Source organism: Trichechus manatus, unplaced genomic scaffold, assembly GCF_000243295.1.
Source record: "Trichechus manatus latirostris isolate Lorelei unplaced genomic scaffold, TriManLat1.0 scaffold00032, whole genome shotgun sequence".
Classification (NCBI taxonomy): Eukaryota; Metazoa; Chordata; class Mammalia; order Sirenia; family Trichechidae; genus Trichechus; species Trichechus manatus.
Window position 1 is genome coordinate 16914609 of NW_004443968.1, and position 17355 is coordinate 16931963.

A 17355-nucleotide genomic window follows, 5' to 3' on the forward strand; every position below is an offset into this window, starting at 1 on the left:
CCCCCGCCCCGTTCTGGAACTCCAATCACTCACAGATTTTTGCTTTTGATTGTATCCCACATAACTCTCAGGGTCTCTTCTTTTTTCATTGTTCTTTTTTCTGAGTTTTCCTACAACATAATTGTATCCAAGTGTTTGTCTTCAGTTCCACTGATCCTGTTTTCCACCATTTCAAATCTGCTCCTCAGCCCTTCTATGACACCATCTATTTCTGAAATCTTGTTGTTTATCTTTTGGATTTCTAATTTTTGTTTTTGTATAATTTCTAGTTGTGAACTTATTTTGGCATTTTGTTCCTGCATTATTTTCCTGAATTCTTCCAATTTTTTGTCTGTATTTTCTGTGAACTTGTCTGCCTTTTCCATGAATTTGTCTATTTTTTCCTCATTTTTGTCTGCTTTTTGCTTCAACTCTTGGATAATTCTGAGTATTAGAGATTTGAATTCCCTATCAGGTAGTTCTCGTGCCTTTTCTTCCACTGGAAAGTTATCTGGTATTTTATTTTCGACGCCTACTGGAACCCTCCTGTCCTGTTTTTGTAAGTGTTTTGATATTGTCTGCTGTCTTTGGGACATTCAGTAGTTATTTTTCTCATTTATTGATTGTAGATTTGTTTGTTTTGTCCTTTTGTTTAATTTGGCTATGTCTGAGCATGCGGGCTTTGTGTTCTTTGTTGTTTACTCATCTGTGGGCACAATACTTTTCGCCTCCTCCTCCAATTGGCAGGGTCAGTCACTCATATGGTGCAGCATGGCTGGTGTAGCTGAAGAGGAGTTAGTGGGATGGGTTGTTTGTGGCACTTACTACAGCCACCAGGGCAGGTCGGTAATCAGTGCCAGGCAGGTTCCATTGGGCTGTGCCTGTGTTGCTTGGTGGTGTGATGTAAAGCGCACGGTGCAGGTAGGCAGGATGTTGGGGGAGGCTGTTATGTGTGGAGCTAAGATGGATATTGGAGAGCAGAGAGAGGAACAGGAGCCAAAATATACAAACAAACAAAAAGAGTGCTAGGGGTGCTTGCCGTTGGAGTGGAGAGATGAGAGGCTATGAAATGGAGAAAAAACAAAAAGAAGAAGAAGAAAAAAAAAAAAAGAAAAGAATGAATAAATAAAAATCAAAAAGGAAAAAGAGCAGCAAAGCTCCCAGGGATCCCACTGATGCGGCTATGAAGTCTGGGGAAGTTGATCAGTTGTTGCTGAACAGCCTGGATAGAAGGCATAGAGGTATTCAGCAGTAGATATTCAGGGAACAGAAAGATAAGGAAGGTATAGAGAGACGAGTAACTGAGTAAAAATAAAGACAAAAAGAGAAAAAGAGGAAAAAGAAAACAAAACAAATTTAAAAAAAAAAAAGAGAAGCCCCCCAAAAAACAGAAAAAAAAAAAGAAAAGCACGAATAAAGAAATGCCCTCAAGGACCCTCTGCCCGTCTGTGCAAGCCGAGGGGTTAGGTTCCAAGCTGTGCAGCACCGCCCGGCCAGAAAGGGCTCCCAACTAAAGAAAAGGAAAAGAAAACAAACAAGCAATTCAAAACAAACAAACAAACAAAAGCCCTGGGATCCCACTAGTATGGCAGCCCAGACCGGGAAGCGGTTCCACACTGACACGGAGCTCCGCAGCCCCTCAGAAAGAAGCAAAGATGGCTCACGGAGCCAGGTATTTGAGCAAAAGGAGGGGGAGGTTGTGAGAGGTAAGGAAGAAATCAAAAGAAGTGGAAAAAAAGCAACACCAATAGCCAACAAGTGGTACTCAGAAAGCCAGTCAGTGGGGGTGGGTGAAATCCAAGCAGCAGGTGCTTTCCAGACAAGTGACTGTGGCCTCGGGAAGCAGAGGAGACCAAGTGGGGGTGAAGAAGTGTGGGGGGTGGGAAAGCGTATATCGCAAATTACCGGTTGTTTTGTCTCCCGCTGGAAGCTCCGTGAAGCTGCTTTCTTGTACCCCCTATTTACTGGTCTCCGATAGGAGTCCAAGATGGTGGATCCGTGCTGCGTTAGCTGATAGGGGACCTCTGCATGAATCTCTCCTCGCTCTCCCTTCTCTGTCAGTTTTCTCACTCCATTTGGTGCTTGGCTGAGTTCTTTTTCCCTTCATTTGATGTTTTAGGGTTTCAGGATTGCTGTTTTCTCTGTTTGGCTTAGTTTTTCAGATCTTTGCTGTGGAGGGATGGCATGGTGTTTCTGCCTAGAGTGCCATTTTGCTGGTAGTCCTCAAAATATTTTTTGAAGACTAAATTTGGCAACTGGCAAGAGAGAAGTGTTTGGGTTTGGATGTCACTGAACGAAGGATTGTATCATGAACAATTATTGTTCATTAGTAGTAGTTTTGCAGAAAAGTAAGAAGTATTTAGGACTGTAGGAATTACGGTTGAATATTGAGCATTCTAAAACCAAACTTAATACCTTCAAGTCGATTCCGACTCATAATGATCCTGTAGGAGCCCTGTTTGCTCAGTGGTTAAGCACTTCACTGCTAACTGAAAGGTTGGCAGTTCAAATCTACCAGCCACTCCACTGGAGAAAGATGTGGCAGTCTGCTTGGGTAAAGATTACAGACTTGGAAGCCCTGTTGAGGCAGTTCTACTCTGTCCTATAGGGTCGCTGTGAGTCAGAATCGACTATGAGTTGTTATGAGTTGGCAACAGGTTTGGTTTTGGTTTAGTTTTTGGTATAGAGCGTACTAATGATATGGCCTGTGTTTTTTGTTTTTAGAGGGCTTAGGAATCAACTACACAAGGAGAGTAGTTTTTCTTAATACATCTTCTCAGAAACTATTTGTTTTATCTGTTTGTAAGAAAAAAGACTTTAGAGCTGCCAGCAAGTAACTGACTAAGGTAAAATTCAGCCTTCCCTTCTAGGCTACAGTTTTTGTCCCCTTAGTCATATCTAAGCTTCATTCGTGGTTCTATAATAAAAGAGCAGGGAATTATGTTTGTTTTTTCCTTTTTTTTTTTTCCTTCACCACTATCCCCCACCAGCCTTGAGCAATATTCCTAGCCAATAATAAAAGCTTAATATATAGTTGGTGATTAAATTAATGAATGTCATTTTTTAGTGTAATTATTAAACTTAGTAAAGCAGCCCAATATATTGCATACCATATTTTAAATACATTGGAAGCGATCAAGGCATTAAATGTTATGGTTACCATTTAACCTGTGTTTTAGTGTGAGACTATAGGACGTTTGTATACATTTGTCCTTACTGGTTGTACACGTCACTGCCATAGAACTTGGTTGAGCAAGGATATAACATTCGTAAAATTTCTGCATCTTAAATTTTAATGGTGAAGAACTTAAATTTTAGTTTTCAGTTAACTTAATTATTTCCTTGTTAACCTTTATCAATTTAAGATTTAAGCATCATTAATAAAGAGTGTCTCCATTTCTTTTCTTCCTCGCTTCACTTCAAGTGATCTAAGTTCTGTGGAGACTTATACCATTATTCGTTAATCTAAGACACTATTAATTTTTAAGATGTACCACTAAGAAAGAAACAAAAATCACTACCAATTTAATTATAAAATAATGTAATTATATTTTTTCATAATGCAGGAATTGGGCAAACCAGCCTCTCATTGCTTTTACAGTTTTATTCCTTCTGAGGAATTTGGCTATTTCTTCTGCCTTCAGTTATATTGCTTAGTGTGTAAGAATTTCTTAGAGGAGAAATTCAAACCAAAAAACCCAATCCGTTGCTGTTGAGTTGATTCCGACTCATAGCGACCCTATAGAACAGAGTAGAACTGCCCCATAGGGTATCCAGAGAGCAGCTGGTGGATTCAAACTGCCAGCCTTTTGGTTAGCAGGAGAATGCTTAACCACTGCACCACCAGGACTCCTGGGCAGAAATTAGTAGTTTAATCTACCTGGAGTATCTTCTTTCTTAAAAGACATGATTGTTGCTTGGCAAGAAAATAGGAAATTGATGCCACTGATCCAATGTCATAGCATTTGCTTCACTGATACCAAATCATAGCCCGCTGTTCTCTTTCCTGCCTTTCTACATATACAATCACTTTTGCTTCGGTGATGATTCTTAATATAATCTCTTTGAGGGCATTTTAAACATCATTTAAACTCATCCCTTATCGTACCAGCAATGCATAGAATTCATTTCAAGTGTCAGCAGTATAAAGAGCTGTAACCAAATCTGTGCAGGTACAGGCTATGGTGACTATGTAGGACTGTCCATCTGTCTCACAGTAACTGTAAGATGCCATCAATGGAAAGATGCATCCCAATTTCAGAGATGTTAAGTTATGAAAAATGCGGTCTTAGAAACTCTTAAATTTAGACCTGTACATAGGAAAGGATCCACTTGCAGCCTTTTATCTTTGCTGGCTACCGTCAAAGTATTGCTCATCCTGCTTGGTTTGGGGGCTTTAGCCTCTGTCTCTGCTGCTTCTACCAAAAGAGCCTCTTGCTCACCAATCCACACAGATTATACTGTGCATTCTTGGTTCTGTCTTCAAGCTTCTTTCCGCCTTTTGTAACTTCTGTATCACCTCTCCAGGCAGAAGGAACTCTTGGCTATTGTCCCCATGCCACTCTAACCCTCCACATCTTTTTCAAGCAGCTGTGGGATCCCTAAGAAAGAGCAACTGAATTAGGGATAACAGCCTTGGAGATTTCAAAATTTCACAGAGGAGGTGACATTTAAGTTGCAGATACGCTTTAAAGAATATGCAAATAAGAGCCCCAGAAAGGAGAAGAAGTTGCATTTCAAGCAGAGTAAAGCATGAGCCAGGGCACCAAGCTGTAGGAGAGTGTGTGCATGTGGTAGTGAGTCTTTATAGAACACAGGCTGTGTGGCGTGGTGGGGGAAAATCTGTCAGAAAAGGTATGTTGGGGCCAACTCGTGAACGGCATGTTAAAATATTTATGTAGATATATATATATAAAGGTTTTGGATTTGATAATTTGTAACAATGGTCATATACTACCAAATGCTTTGGGGTGAAGGAATGATACTAGATTTATGTACTAGGAGGATGATTCTGGTGATCCTATGAAAGACGGATTGTTGTTTTTAGTTGTTGTCAAGTCAGTTCTAACTCATGGCAACCCCATGTGTGCATAGTAGAACTACTCCATAGGGTTTTCTTAGCTGTAATCTTAACGGAAGCAGATCACCAGGTCTTTTCTTCCGTAGTACCGCTAGGTGGATTCAAACTGCAAACTTTTAGGTTAGCAGTCAAGCGCAAACCATTTTCACCACCTAGGGACCTTCTCGACTATGAAATAGTCTTTAATTTTAGAATCATAATTAAGAACTTATTATCTGATGTAATTAATATAGATAAAATAACCATATGTTTTTTATTGGCATCATTCATTATAATTTACTTAAATATTTTATTGTCATTTTGCCCTTCCATATCTTTGTGAATATTTAAATATGTGTTTAAATTTTATCCAGAAGGGGCACTTTACTTATTTATTTATTTATTTGTCTTACAGATAAGAATGTGCCTTTTGATGAGAGGACTTCATCTTTCTACAGTGAAGGGCGAAGTTTCTGTTTAAGGAATAAGAAGCCACTATATCAATGGGGGAGGGAGGGTATTTAAGTTACATACACTATGATAGTCATTAATTTGTTGTTACAATAAGTACTGTTTCGCTTTGTTTTATCTTCATATGTATAGAAGAGCTCTAATGGCTCAGAGCTGTTGGGGATAAGCTGTCTTAGAAATCTTTTTAAAAATTACTTATAAAACAGGGTGTTTTCTCATTAGCTTTTGTTTCTTCCTTCTCATAGTGTTGTAAACTTTTCTTTTATGTACTAATGAGTTGATGTTAATTATATTTTGTTGGTGTCATTATTTAAAGAACTAGAAATTTCAACAATCCACTGGTGTATAAAAATTTGATTTTTCTTTTACCAAGCTGTATTTCCCATTTTTGGGAGTTGGGGGGAAGCCAAATTTATTACTTTGTGTTTGGATTTTTTAAATATTAATAAAGGAGTTATTGTATCCACAACAATATGATTTAAAATTCTTTTAAAGTGGTAGAGATAGAATTTATTTATAAAATAAACCTAAAGACTATAGAATTATTATATCAATATGTGTATTTCACATAATTTCTAGAGAAATTTGTTTAAAAAAGCATTTTTGTATTTTAGTAACTTCCATGTTAGCTTAAGATATTTACTTTGATTGGATATCTCAGAAACTAGTGAATTTCAAAGCCATTTTATTTGTTTGAGTATAGTGAGATTTAGAAATAATGGAAAAATGCCCCTAAAAATTAAAATACTTAGTTATAAGTCTAACCAAGGATGTAAAATACCTTTACAAGGAAAAGTACAAAATACTGCTGCAAGAAACCAAAAGAGATCTACGTAAATGGAAAAACATACTATGCTCATGGATAGGTAGACTCAACATTGTGGAAGTGACAATTCTACCCAAAACAATCTAGAAATACAATGGAATCCCAATCCAAATACCAACAACATTCTTTAAAGAGATGGAAAAACTAATCATTAACTTTATATGGAAAGGGAAGAGGGCCTGGATAAGTAAAGCACTACTGAAGAAGAAGAATAAAGTAGGAGGACTCACACTTCTTGACCTTAGAACCTACTATACAGCTACGGTAGTCAAAACAGCCTGGTAGTGGTACAATGACTGATACATTGACCAATGGAACAGAATTGAGAACCCAGATGTAAATGCATCCACCTACAGTCATCTGATCTTTGACAAGGGCCTAAAGTCCATCAAATGGGGAAAAGACAGTCTTTTTAACAAATGGCAATGGCAAAACTGGATGTCCATCTGCAAAAAAATGAAATCGGACCCATACCTCACACCATATACAAAAATTAATTCAAAATGGATCGAAGACCTGAATATAAAACCAAAACCTATAAAGATCATAGAAGAAAAAATAGAACCAACACTAGAGGTCCTAATACACAGCGTTAACAGGATACAAACCATAACAACACACAAACTCCAGAAAATAAGCTAGATAACTGGGATCTTCTAAAAATTAAACACTTACGCTCATCAAAAGACTTCACCAAAAGAGCAAAAAGAGAACCTACAAACTCGGAAAAAATTTTGCCTATGACACATCCAATAAAGGTCTCATCTCTAAAATCTACAGGAAAATTCAACACTCTACAGCAAAGACAATCCAGTTAAAAAATGAGCAAAGGAAATGAACAGACACTTCACCAGAGAAGACATTCAAGTGGCTAACAAACACATGAGAAAATGCTCGCAATCACTAGCCATTAGAGAAATGCAAATCGAAACCACAACGAGATACCATCTCACCCTGGCATTGCTGGCACAAATCAAAAAAAAAGAAAATAGCAAATGTTGGAGAGGCTGCAGGGAGATTGGAACTCTTATGCACTGCTGGTGGGAATGCAAAATGGTACAACCATTTTGGAAAACAATATGGCACTTCTTTAGAAAGCTAGAAATAGAAATACCATACAATCCAGCAGTCCCACTCCTAGGAATATATCGTAGAGAAATAAGAGCCATCACACGAATAGACATACGCACATCCATGTTCATTGCAGCATTGTTCACAATAGCAAAAAGATGGAAACAACCTAGATGTCCATCAACAGACAAATGGATAAACTATGGTACATACACACAGTGGAGTACTATGCAATGATAAAGAACGATGAATCTGCTAAACATCTCATAACATGGATAAAACTGGAGGCCATTATGCTGAGTGAAATCAGTCATTCACAAAAGGACAAATATAGTATGAGACCACTACTATAAAAACTCAAGAAAAGGTTTATACACACACACAAAAAAAACAATCTTTGATGGTTATGAGGGAGGGGAGGGGTGGGGATGGAAAAACAATAGACCATAGATAAGTGGTAACTTTGGTGAAGGGTAAGGCAGTACACAATACTGGAGAAGCCACCACAACTTGTCCAAGGCAAGGTCTTGGAAGCTCCATAGACACATCCGAACTCCCTGAGGGATAGAATAACGGAGCTGAGGGCTGTGAGGACTATGTTCTTAGGGAACATCTAGCTCTATTGGCATAACATAGTTTATAAAGAAAAAGTTCTACATTCTACTTTGGTGAGTAGCGCCTGGAGTCTTAAAACTTATGAGTGGCCATGATAGATAGTCCATTGGTCTCACCCCATCTGGAGCAAGGGAGAATGAAGAAAACCAGACACAATGAAGAAAACCCGACACAAGGGAAAGATTAGTCCAAAGGACTAATGGACCACAACTGCCATGGCCTCCACCAGGCTGAGTCCAGCACAACTAGATGGTGGCCGGCTACCACCACTGACTGCTCTGACAGGGATGGCAATAGAGGGTCCCGGACAGAGCTGGAGAAAAATGTAGAAAAAAATTCTAACTCACAGAAAAAGACCAGATTAACTGGCCTGACTGGAGAAACCCTGAGAGTATGGCCCCTGGACACCCCTTTAGCTCAGTAATGAAGTCACTTCTGAAGTTCACTCCTCAGCCAAAGATTAGACAGGCCCATAAAACAAAACGAGACTAAATGGGCACGCTAGCCGAGGGGCAAGGGCTAGAAGGCAGGAGGGACAGATAAGCTGGTAAAAGGGAACCCAAGTCAAGAAGGGAGTGTTGACATGTTGTGGGGTTGGTAACCAATGTCACAAAACAATATGTGTACTATAATGAAAAGCTAGTTCTGTAAACCTTTATCTAAAGTACAATAAAAAAAATGGAAAAATGGTATGGTTCAAAGCCCCAGTCATGTTAAGGGGTAGGAGAGGGAGAAAATGAAGTCAGTGCATGGAATTTGAAGCCAGCCAGACCTGAATGCAGAGGACTGACTCATTATCTATGAATAAGTTATTTAACCTCACTGAGCTTTAGGTTTTTACATTCTCAAAATTAGAAGAGGACAGTGCCTCATATAGGAAAAGCAAGGGTCATGAACTCAGTTGCTTCCAGGGGCCAGAGAGAGAATTTAAATGCATGTGGCAGTAAGGATAGGCTAGGTCATACAGTGGTAAAAAAATGGTCGCCCAGTCTCAGTGGCTTACAGCAACGAAGGTTTATTTTTCACTCATGCTACATGTTTGTTTTGGACTGTGATTATGCTCTATATTGCCTTTTTTCTGGGACCAAGGCTGAAGGCACAACCTCACCTGGAATATTGCCTGTCTTACAGCTAAAGGTCCAGACGTGGAGAAATGCATGCTAGGTTATAAGCTTCTGCCCAAAGTAATATACTTCATATCAACCCATGTTTTATTGTCCAAAATAAACCATAAAGCCACTCCAGACTTCAACAGGGCAAAGATAGATAATCCTCTAGAAACAAGGTAAATTGAGAGTATTTGGCCACTCAAAATGCCAGCTTGGCTTTATCTAACTGGTTTACCATATGCTAACTGGCTTTCCATAATGAGTCAAGTGATGTCAGTGTATATGGGTATATTGTGTAAGCCTGGACTAAAGAAGATAAAAGGATCATCCTCTGTTCAGCAACCACTGTTAGTTACTATGAGGAAATATTTGCCCAGTGTTACTCAGTATTTTATTTTTATTTTTAATTTGCAAGAGAGGCCAAAAATCCAGATTTCTTATATGCAATGAGTCCATCTTAAAATATTAAAACAGCACATTTGTTGATTACGTTGAACCCCATACATACCTCCATTTTGTTATATCTAAAAACCATGTACTATAATACATAGGAAATAGTGATACAAGATCTACCAGCTGCTATTATGTATAAGTGGCTTTTACAGTAAAACTGAATGGAGGTAAAGCATGAGTCTACTAGAGTATAAGAATTCTAATAATTAAGGTTAGAAAGTCATGATCTAAAGCAGGGCTTCAAACTGGTTCTTTTTGGTTCGACACCCTGCTGATAATTTGCATTTCCACCCTGGATATACTGAATATACTGACAATTGTTAGATATACCTGCATAAGTATACATAAGAATCACCTGGGGATCTTGTTAAAATGCAGATTCTGATTCAGTATATCTAGGGTGGAAATTCAAATTCTCAACAGGGATCAAACCAAAATGAAACGGTTCAAAGCACTGGTTTAAAGGGGATATTACCAAAATATTTTTAGCAGTAACAACAAGTTTATTAAAAATATGCAGCTTCTCAAGGTGACTGCTTTGAAATAAGGAAAGCCTTCAACTGGATTCGGGAGTCTAGCATATTTGCTAAAGGTGTCCTTTTTTCATTATCTTTCTATAGTCATTCCTATATTGCATATCTACTATTAAAAATCATCATAACAAGCTACACTTTGATTAAAGTGCCAGAAAGCACACCTATAAAGTCACTTAGCTTCATTAGATATGCAACAAACATGCTGATGAAATGGTTATTATTCTCCTTTCTCATTTTGTACCTCCTTTTAGCTGTTTTTGACAAGACCCTAACCTAGGAATTAGAGATTAAATGGAAACTAGTAGAACTGAGTTCATAGCTCAAGAGGAGAGTAAATGGAAGGAGAGGAAGGTTTTGGAATAATTCTTAGCTGGTCTTCTACACATGACCTGGAAGCTTTTGACCAACAACTGCTTCAGATAGAAAGTGAATTAGCTTCTCTCTGCCTCATTTCTCTTAATTTTTAGGTAGATAAACCATAACTACAAAAATAAACTCTAGGACTGGTTGCTCAACATGCACCTTGTCAGCTTTTTGATGGGTTTTGTATTTTGTTGCTTTACCAAGGGTATAGCCTCTTACAATTTATCACATAGCCTCTCTCTTTTATTTATTTATTTTTTAATGTTTTGGGTTTTTTTGTTTTTGTAGTTTAGTTTGAATTTTTATGCATTTTCATTTATTCAGTGTGTGTGTGTGTGTATATATATATATATATACACATATATTTACCTTATTTGCCTTTTTTTTTTCAACTCTCTAATTCCACTTCTGTTGAATGAAGCAATAAAGGAAAATAGTTTATTTCTATCATAGGAGAAAAAGAGCCTATATGAAAAATGGCTGAAGGGATAAATACAGTGTAGTAATTCATTCCACAAACTTGGGCAATTGGAATTATTGGAATGACACCTGTTACACCTCCAACGGAGGAGTCTTACTGCATGTAGGATAGCAAAGAATATAACAATGTCTGCCACCAGGAGCAGCAGCACTAGTATGTCAACCCACCATATAGTGTGCAAGTCTCAGAGTCACCAAGAAACACAGGACTTAGGCAGTGGATGGAACACCGTTTACTCACAAAAGAGAAGCAGAGTAAGATCAGATAGTGGGCTTCAGTCTTCCATGGCCAGTGGGTCACTCCCCACAGTTAACACTGGATGGTGGGCTGCACACATACCTCTTATGCTGCAGGCAAAAGACCCTGTTCCATCCCTGCCCAGTATAGATACAGCAGTGGTATTGGCCAGGTGCCATGTGATGCACAGGCATAATAAGCAGAACTAAGAATACCCATCAAGCCCTTAATAGGGAGATGTCACCAAACAAGGCAGAACACCCAGTACAAACTGCTGTCTCCCTGTAAGAAGCAGTTCCAGGCCTGAGGCCCTGATTGGGCAGCCCGGAGGAAGGGCTGAGAGTTTCAAGAGAGCTGCTTTTCCAACAGAAATATGTATTTCCCTGATTAATCCTATAGCTACCCACCACTTTCAAGGTTGGCTTTTATAAACAGTTTTACCCTGGTGAGTTACAAGAATCAAATAAAAATTACACTCTATGCAAAGATTGTGCTTGATTTACTAAAATACTCCCGATGTTTCCTCACATATCACGCTCTTCAGCCTCTGTATCAGAAGTTGATCATTTTGAATCCATGGTCTCTAACATATGTTTCCAATCCATGCCAATAGCATGTTCCAAAACAGGAGGTAAAAATAGAGGGGAACAAATCTGCGGATGAACCCTCCATGCAACTTTTATGTCTAGCTGGTTGAGAAACCATGGGTGCTGAATCTTCCCATTAATAGATTCCAGTATAGATTCACAGTATAGGAACTATAGCCAGGTTTTTGGCTCTGTTGTTTGCATCACACTCTAATGTATGCATTTGTATTTGAACCTGACTGCATTCTTATTATACGGTTTCTTTCAGAGGTAGTTTTTGTAGGTAGTTTTTCAAATAGGCTTTTTGAAGCAAAGTAAGTTAAGTATCTTATTTCTCTTAATCTGTCAGAGTCCTTTTGGGGCAACCTGGGTCCACACCTGTTGTCAATACCTAAAAAGGAGTAGGAAGACATTTCATCCTCTGACCCTGCACACCCCCTGCCTGAAGAAATTCTAATTCTTGCAGCTTAAACCACTTTTCTCTATTACCTTATCTCCTAAGTAGGAAGGATGGCAGTCTCTATAGAGCTTTAGACTTTAGCTGTTATTCCCTCACTTTATGTATCTTTCCCAGCAAATCTATTCTTACTCGTTGTTCTAGAGTCCAACCTCCCACCTTAAGATGTGACAAAATCTCCAATCCACCCCCAACCCCCACCCCCTTTTTTTTTTTTTTTTTTGCAACTGGATAGATGAATAGATTGTGCCTCCAGCCAGCCTTCTAAAGAAATATATGTCTCAACCTTTTCCTAACTGGACCTTCAGTCCAATTTTCCAACCCAGACAGAAGGAAGCTCTCATGGACCAATAGCTTCTCATGGATAAACCAGCTAATCGTTAAGTAGACTAGCACTACTGCAAGCAAGGCGGTCCAGGAAGCCTGCAGATTTACCTGTTTCCAAGCAATAGACATGTGACCTTTGATTAGTTGCCCTTTGCTTGTTAGATCTGTGATACTCCTGGACCTATGGCTGTGTTTTTAACAAATCCTAAAATCTAAAGTAAAATCAGTAAGTTCGACCTTTCAGAAAAGACAAACTCTGGATCCTTTATCCTGGTAATTCTTTCTTTCTTGGCATATCTTCCAATTCTTTGACTTGGCTTTTCTAATGGATTTTATAATTCTCTGTTTCTAAGGTATGTGGATTTTATTTTCCAATATTCAATAGTTTTTGTTATTTCAACTCTCTTTCAGGTAAATAAACTTTGATAAGAATAGATTAATCAAGCTTATTTCTCGCATCTGCAGGCCTATTGCTCCTGATTTAGTTGCCCTTCAAGGTACTTAACATTCTTCCTAGCAAAGGGATCTATTCTGTATATCTGCTCGTAATTTTATTTACATTTAACTCCTTTATGGTGTACATGGTGTAGAAAACAATTCTATCTAGGAAACTGAAAGATGAAACTGTTAGCAGGACCAAAGAGACTCTTCGTGGAAGCGTTGAGGAGCAAGATTTCTTTACCACAGGTTCCTAGCCTGTGGAAACTGAAAACAATATGTATATGCTTGTCCCAAACTTGGACAGTCTGGTGGCATAGTGGTTAAGAGCTATGGCTGCTAACTACAAGGTCGGCAGTTTGAATCCTCCAGGCGCTCCTTGGAAACTCTGTGGGGCAGTTCTACTCCGTCCTATAGGGTTGCTGAGTTGGAATCGACTCGATGGCAATAAGTACAGGTCCCAAACTTAAGGATTTGAGGTACACTGGCATAACGAGTGCCCTAAGCAATCTGTACAGGTAAAAAGCTTCATGAGTGCTTCTGTTGGAATCCAAGGTTTAGAACCTCTAGCAGTCTAAAGATAAATTATGCCATGATTAAGAGTAGAGCTACCAAGTCTGATGAACCTTGTATTGAATTCTGTCTCTGTTCCTATCTGCTCTATCATTTCCTCCCATCTTAGATATCTTCAGTATTTCTTTTTCTACAGCACGCTATTCTCTGTCTATAATTAATAGTTAAGACTAATTACACACTAATGTGCTAAATGCTTTAGATTTGTTCATTCATTCCTTAAAATAATTCTTTGAGGGAGGGACTATTATCCCCTTTTCACGCATCAGGATATTGAAGCTCAAAAACTTTAAGGAACTTGCCCCAAACCAAACAACTAGTAAGTATAAGAATGTACGATTGAATTTGATTCAGAAAATTTATATTTACTAATGTAAATCTCAGTTTGTTTCCAAAGAAAGGATAAAGGGGTTTATAAATATACATACAATAAAAAATATAAAATTAATCTGAGTAAGTGAGGAAATTGAGGCACAACAGTAGAAAATGTAGGAAAATGAAGGTGCGCCAGAATTTTGTTGCCCCAAATCTATGCTATAAAGTTCCATACACATGTTATGAATATGCATAAATGTAACTGAAGAGAGAGGCAAACCTATGCAGTTATTGCTAGTACAGAGACCAAGGAAAAATTTCTTTCACTGGATTCAGAAGGTAATGGAGGTCCTCTGGTGTACAGTAGTGAACACTTTCCTCAACATCTTTACAATACAACCAGAAAAGGATATCATGTGCATCTTTATTACAGTATCTTTTAATATAGACTAGTGATATCACACCACAGCAAAATTCAGTAGAAACAATTTCACAAGAAGAAAAATAATCCTGTTATATTCAGCCATCTAATGGTTTAGATTAACTGAAGCATAGATATTAATGGTATTGAAAGCAACCTTTCCCAAAATATATTCTATAAAACAATCTATTCAAAAAAAAAAAATCATCTTTCCTTGGCTTCCCTGATATATTCTTTTGTTTTGTTTTTCCTCCTCTTTGTCTACTTTTGTTTGTAGCTCTCTCTACTTTTAGGATTTACCTAGATACTCTGCTCTTCACACTGATCTCTCCCTAGGCATACTCATGACTTCAGTTATCATACATATATTCAGATTACTCACCAATGTATTTCCTGAAAATTTCTCCAACATTTAAGACCTATGTATTCAACTACTTCTCAGCCCCACATGGATGGCCCAGAGATACCTCAAATTAATAATCATCTCGCACAAACTAGGTCTTACCGTTATGTTCCCAATCTCAGTGAATGACTTCAATATTCATTCAGGTAGGCAAACCAGATATCATAGATTCTTTCTTAGCATCTTTCTCACCACTCATATCCAAATTAAAATCACATTCTATTGATTCTAAGTATCTTAAAATTCCAACCACTCTTTTTCATCTCCACCCTTGAATGGATCACCCCAATAGTCTTCAAACTTGTCTGTCTTTATCCACTCTTGCTCCAACTCCATTCTCTTCTCCACTATGCAGCCAGAGTGATCTACTAAAAACAACTTTTATCTTCCTGCTTAAAACCTCTATATAGTTTCCCATTGCTCTGTGGATAAAGACAAGAATACTTGATGTAACCTGAGAGACCATGCGTGTTCTGCGTTTTAATCATTGACCACTCCAGCCTCCTTTCATCCCATGTTCACCCTTGGTCTTTGCTCTTTAACCACCATGTAGTCTTTCATACCCTTGTACTCCTGTTCTCTCCTACAACAAAGCCATGGTTCATGCTATTTCTCTTCCCTTGAATATTCTTCCTATCCTCTTATCTCCTTCCTCAATTTTCAGGATAGATGACTCCCTTGGGCAAACATCCCATGACCTCCCCAACAATGTTAAATCTCCTTATTTTGATCATCATATCTTGTGTACCTATCTTTGTCAAAACTTTACATTTGTGTGCCTGTTTTATTAATGTCAGCCTTTATAAGACAAGCTTCATGAGCCCAAGGACTATGGCCTTTTATTCATATGATGGAAACCATATATGAAACTGCCTAAAGATAAGGCCACATAACTTCTATTGGTAGATGAGCCAAGGGAGCATACAGTAACAGGACCATGTTTCTGCTCAAAAAAAACAGTAGGAAGGCGTGGATTCCATTCTGACACAGAGACAACCGAGCAATGAGCTCCAAAGTTTTATGTTTTAGTAAAACTATAATAATTTTAGCTTAATATAAAATAATAATAATAATGTAGCTAAATATCCATCAAAACCCTAAACCTTCTCAATAAATTACCTTACTTTGTAGCAAGGCAAATCATTTTATGGACTTTAGGAGAATTGCTACTGCCCCTTGTATGTGGGCTCACCTTAGGGGCTTACTTGACCACTGGAATGCAGCAGAAAATGGGACTTTTGACCTAGGTCATAAGAAGCCTTTTAGCTTTATCCTGGGCTTCTTGGAACACTTGCTCTGGGGGAAGCCAGCCACCATGTAAGAAGTGCATCTACCCTGCCACCGCCATGCTTCGATATTAAAATGCAACTCATCATAATGGAATTCTATCCTATATATTCAGAATTTTCTAGAAATTTGGTCAGTTTGGTTACATGGGTTTATGTGACCTAAAACCCAAATTGGAGGTTATTTTTCTCTAATATCTTGAAGTCAGGAAGTTCGTAGTTGCTGGTGCTTCTTATATAATTCAAAGAATTCAGGGTGAAAGTCTCTAAAAATGTCTTGACCTTTCCTTTGTGGTCTCAAGATGATTGTTCCAGCTCCTGCCATCATTCTATTTTTTTTTCCAAAGTGAGGAAGAAAGAGATGAAAGAAAAAAATAATTGGTATGTCTAACAGATGTTTCATTCATCTATTATTTCATAAGAAATTTTCTCAAGACTTAGTAACTTAAAACAGGAATTTATTATCTCATATAGTTTTGTATATTAACTAGGCTCAAGTGGATTGTTCTCACTTGGGGGTCTCTCATGTGATTGCGGTAAGCTTGTGCCTGGGGCTGGGGTCATCTAGGGGCTCAATTGGGCTGAAAGTCCAAGGTGACTATCTCATAACTGGGACTTGATACTGGCTATTGGCTGGGAGCTGAGCAGGAGTGCCTACCCATGACTTTGACTTCTCATAGCATAGCGGCTGGATTCTGAGAAGAAGTATCCCAGAAGTGCTTATATAAGATGCCAAAGTGGAAACTGCAAGGCTTCTTATGATCTGGTCTCAGATATTTGACAATATAGCTTCTGTCACATTCTATTTGTCAAGTCATTACGACAAGCTTAGATACAAAAGAAGGAAATTAGAACCTACCTCTTCATGTGAGAAGAAGCATGTGTGGGCAGAGAGAGACGGAATGAATAGGGGCCATTTTTGGAGACTATCTACTATAGTCTGCTGTCTGGTTACCAAGATTCACGGTCTTCCCACATGCAAAATAGACTGATCTTTCCCTAATATCCTCCATACCTCATCCCGTTATGAGATTAGTTTGAAGTCTTGGATTCATCATTTCAATAAGGTCCAAGGAAAGATGAAGATCTGGTTTCTCAAGCACAGTTTCTCAAGCATGTTGCTGTTGTTAGGTGCTGTCAAGTCGGTGCTGACTCCTAGTGACCATATGTACGACAGAATGAAATACAGCCCAGTCCTGTGCCATCCTCATGATCATTGTTATGTGTGAGCCCATTGTTGCAGCCACTGTGTCAATCCATCTTGTTAAGGGTCTTCTTCTTTTTCGCTGACCCTCTACTTTACCAAGCATGATGTCCTTCTCCAGGGACTGATCCCTCCTGATAACAT

General features: G+C 38.4%; 1 protein-coding gene across 1 annotated transcript in view; it reads left to right on the top strand.

Annotated features, from left to right (window-relative positions):
* Positions 1 to 6373, top strand: part of FAM174A (family with sequence similarity 174 member A) — a 63187-nt gene extending 56814 nt beyond the window's left edge. The window contains exon 3 of the mRNA XM_023730133.1: positions 5454 to 6373. Within this exon, the coding sequence (XP_023585901.1) occupies positions 5454 to 5457 (4 nt within the window). The 3' untranslated portion in view covers positions 5458 to 6373. The remainder of the gene's footprint in view (positions 1 to 5453) is intronic.
* The last annotated feature ends 10982 nt before the right edge of the window (positions 6374 to 17355 follow it).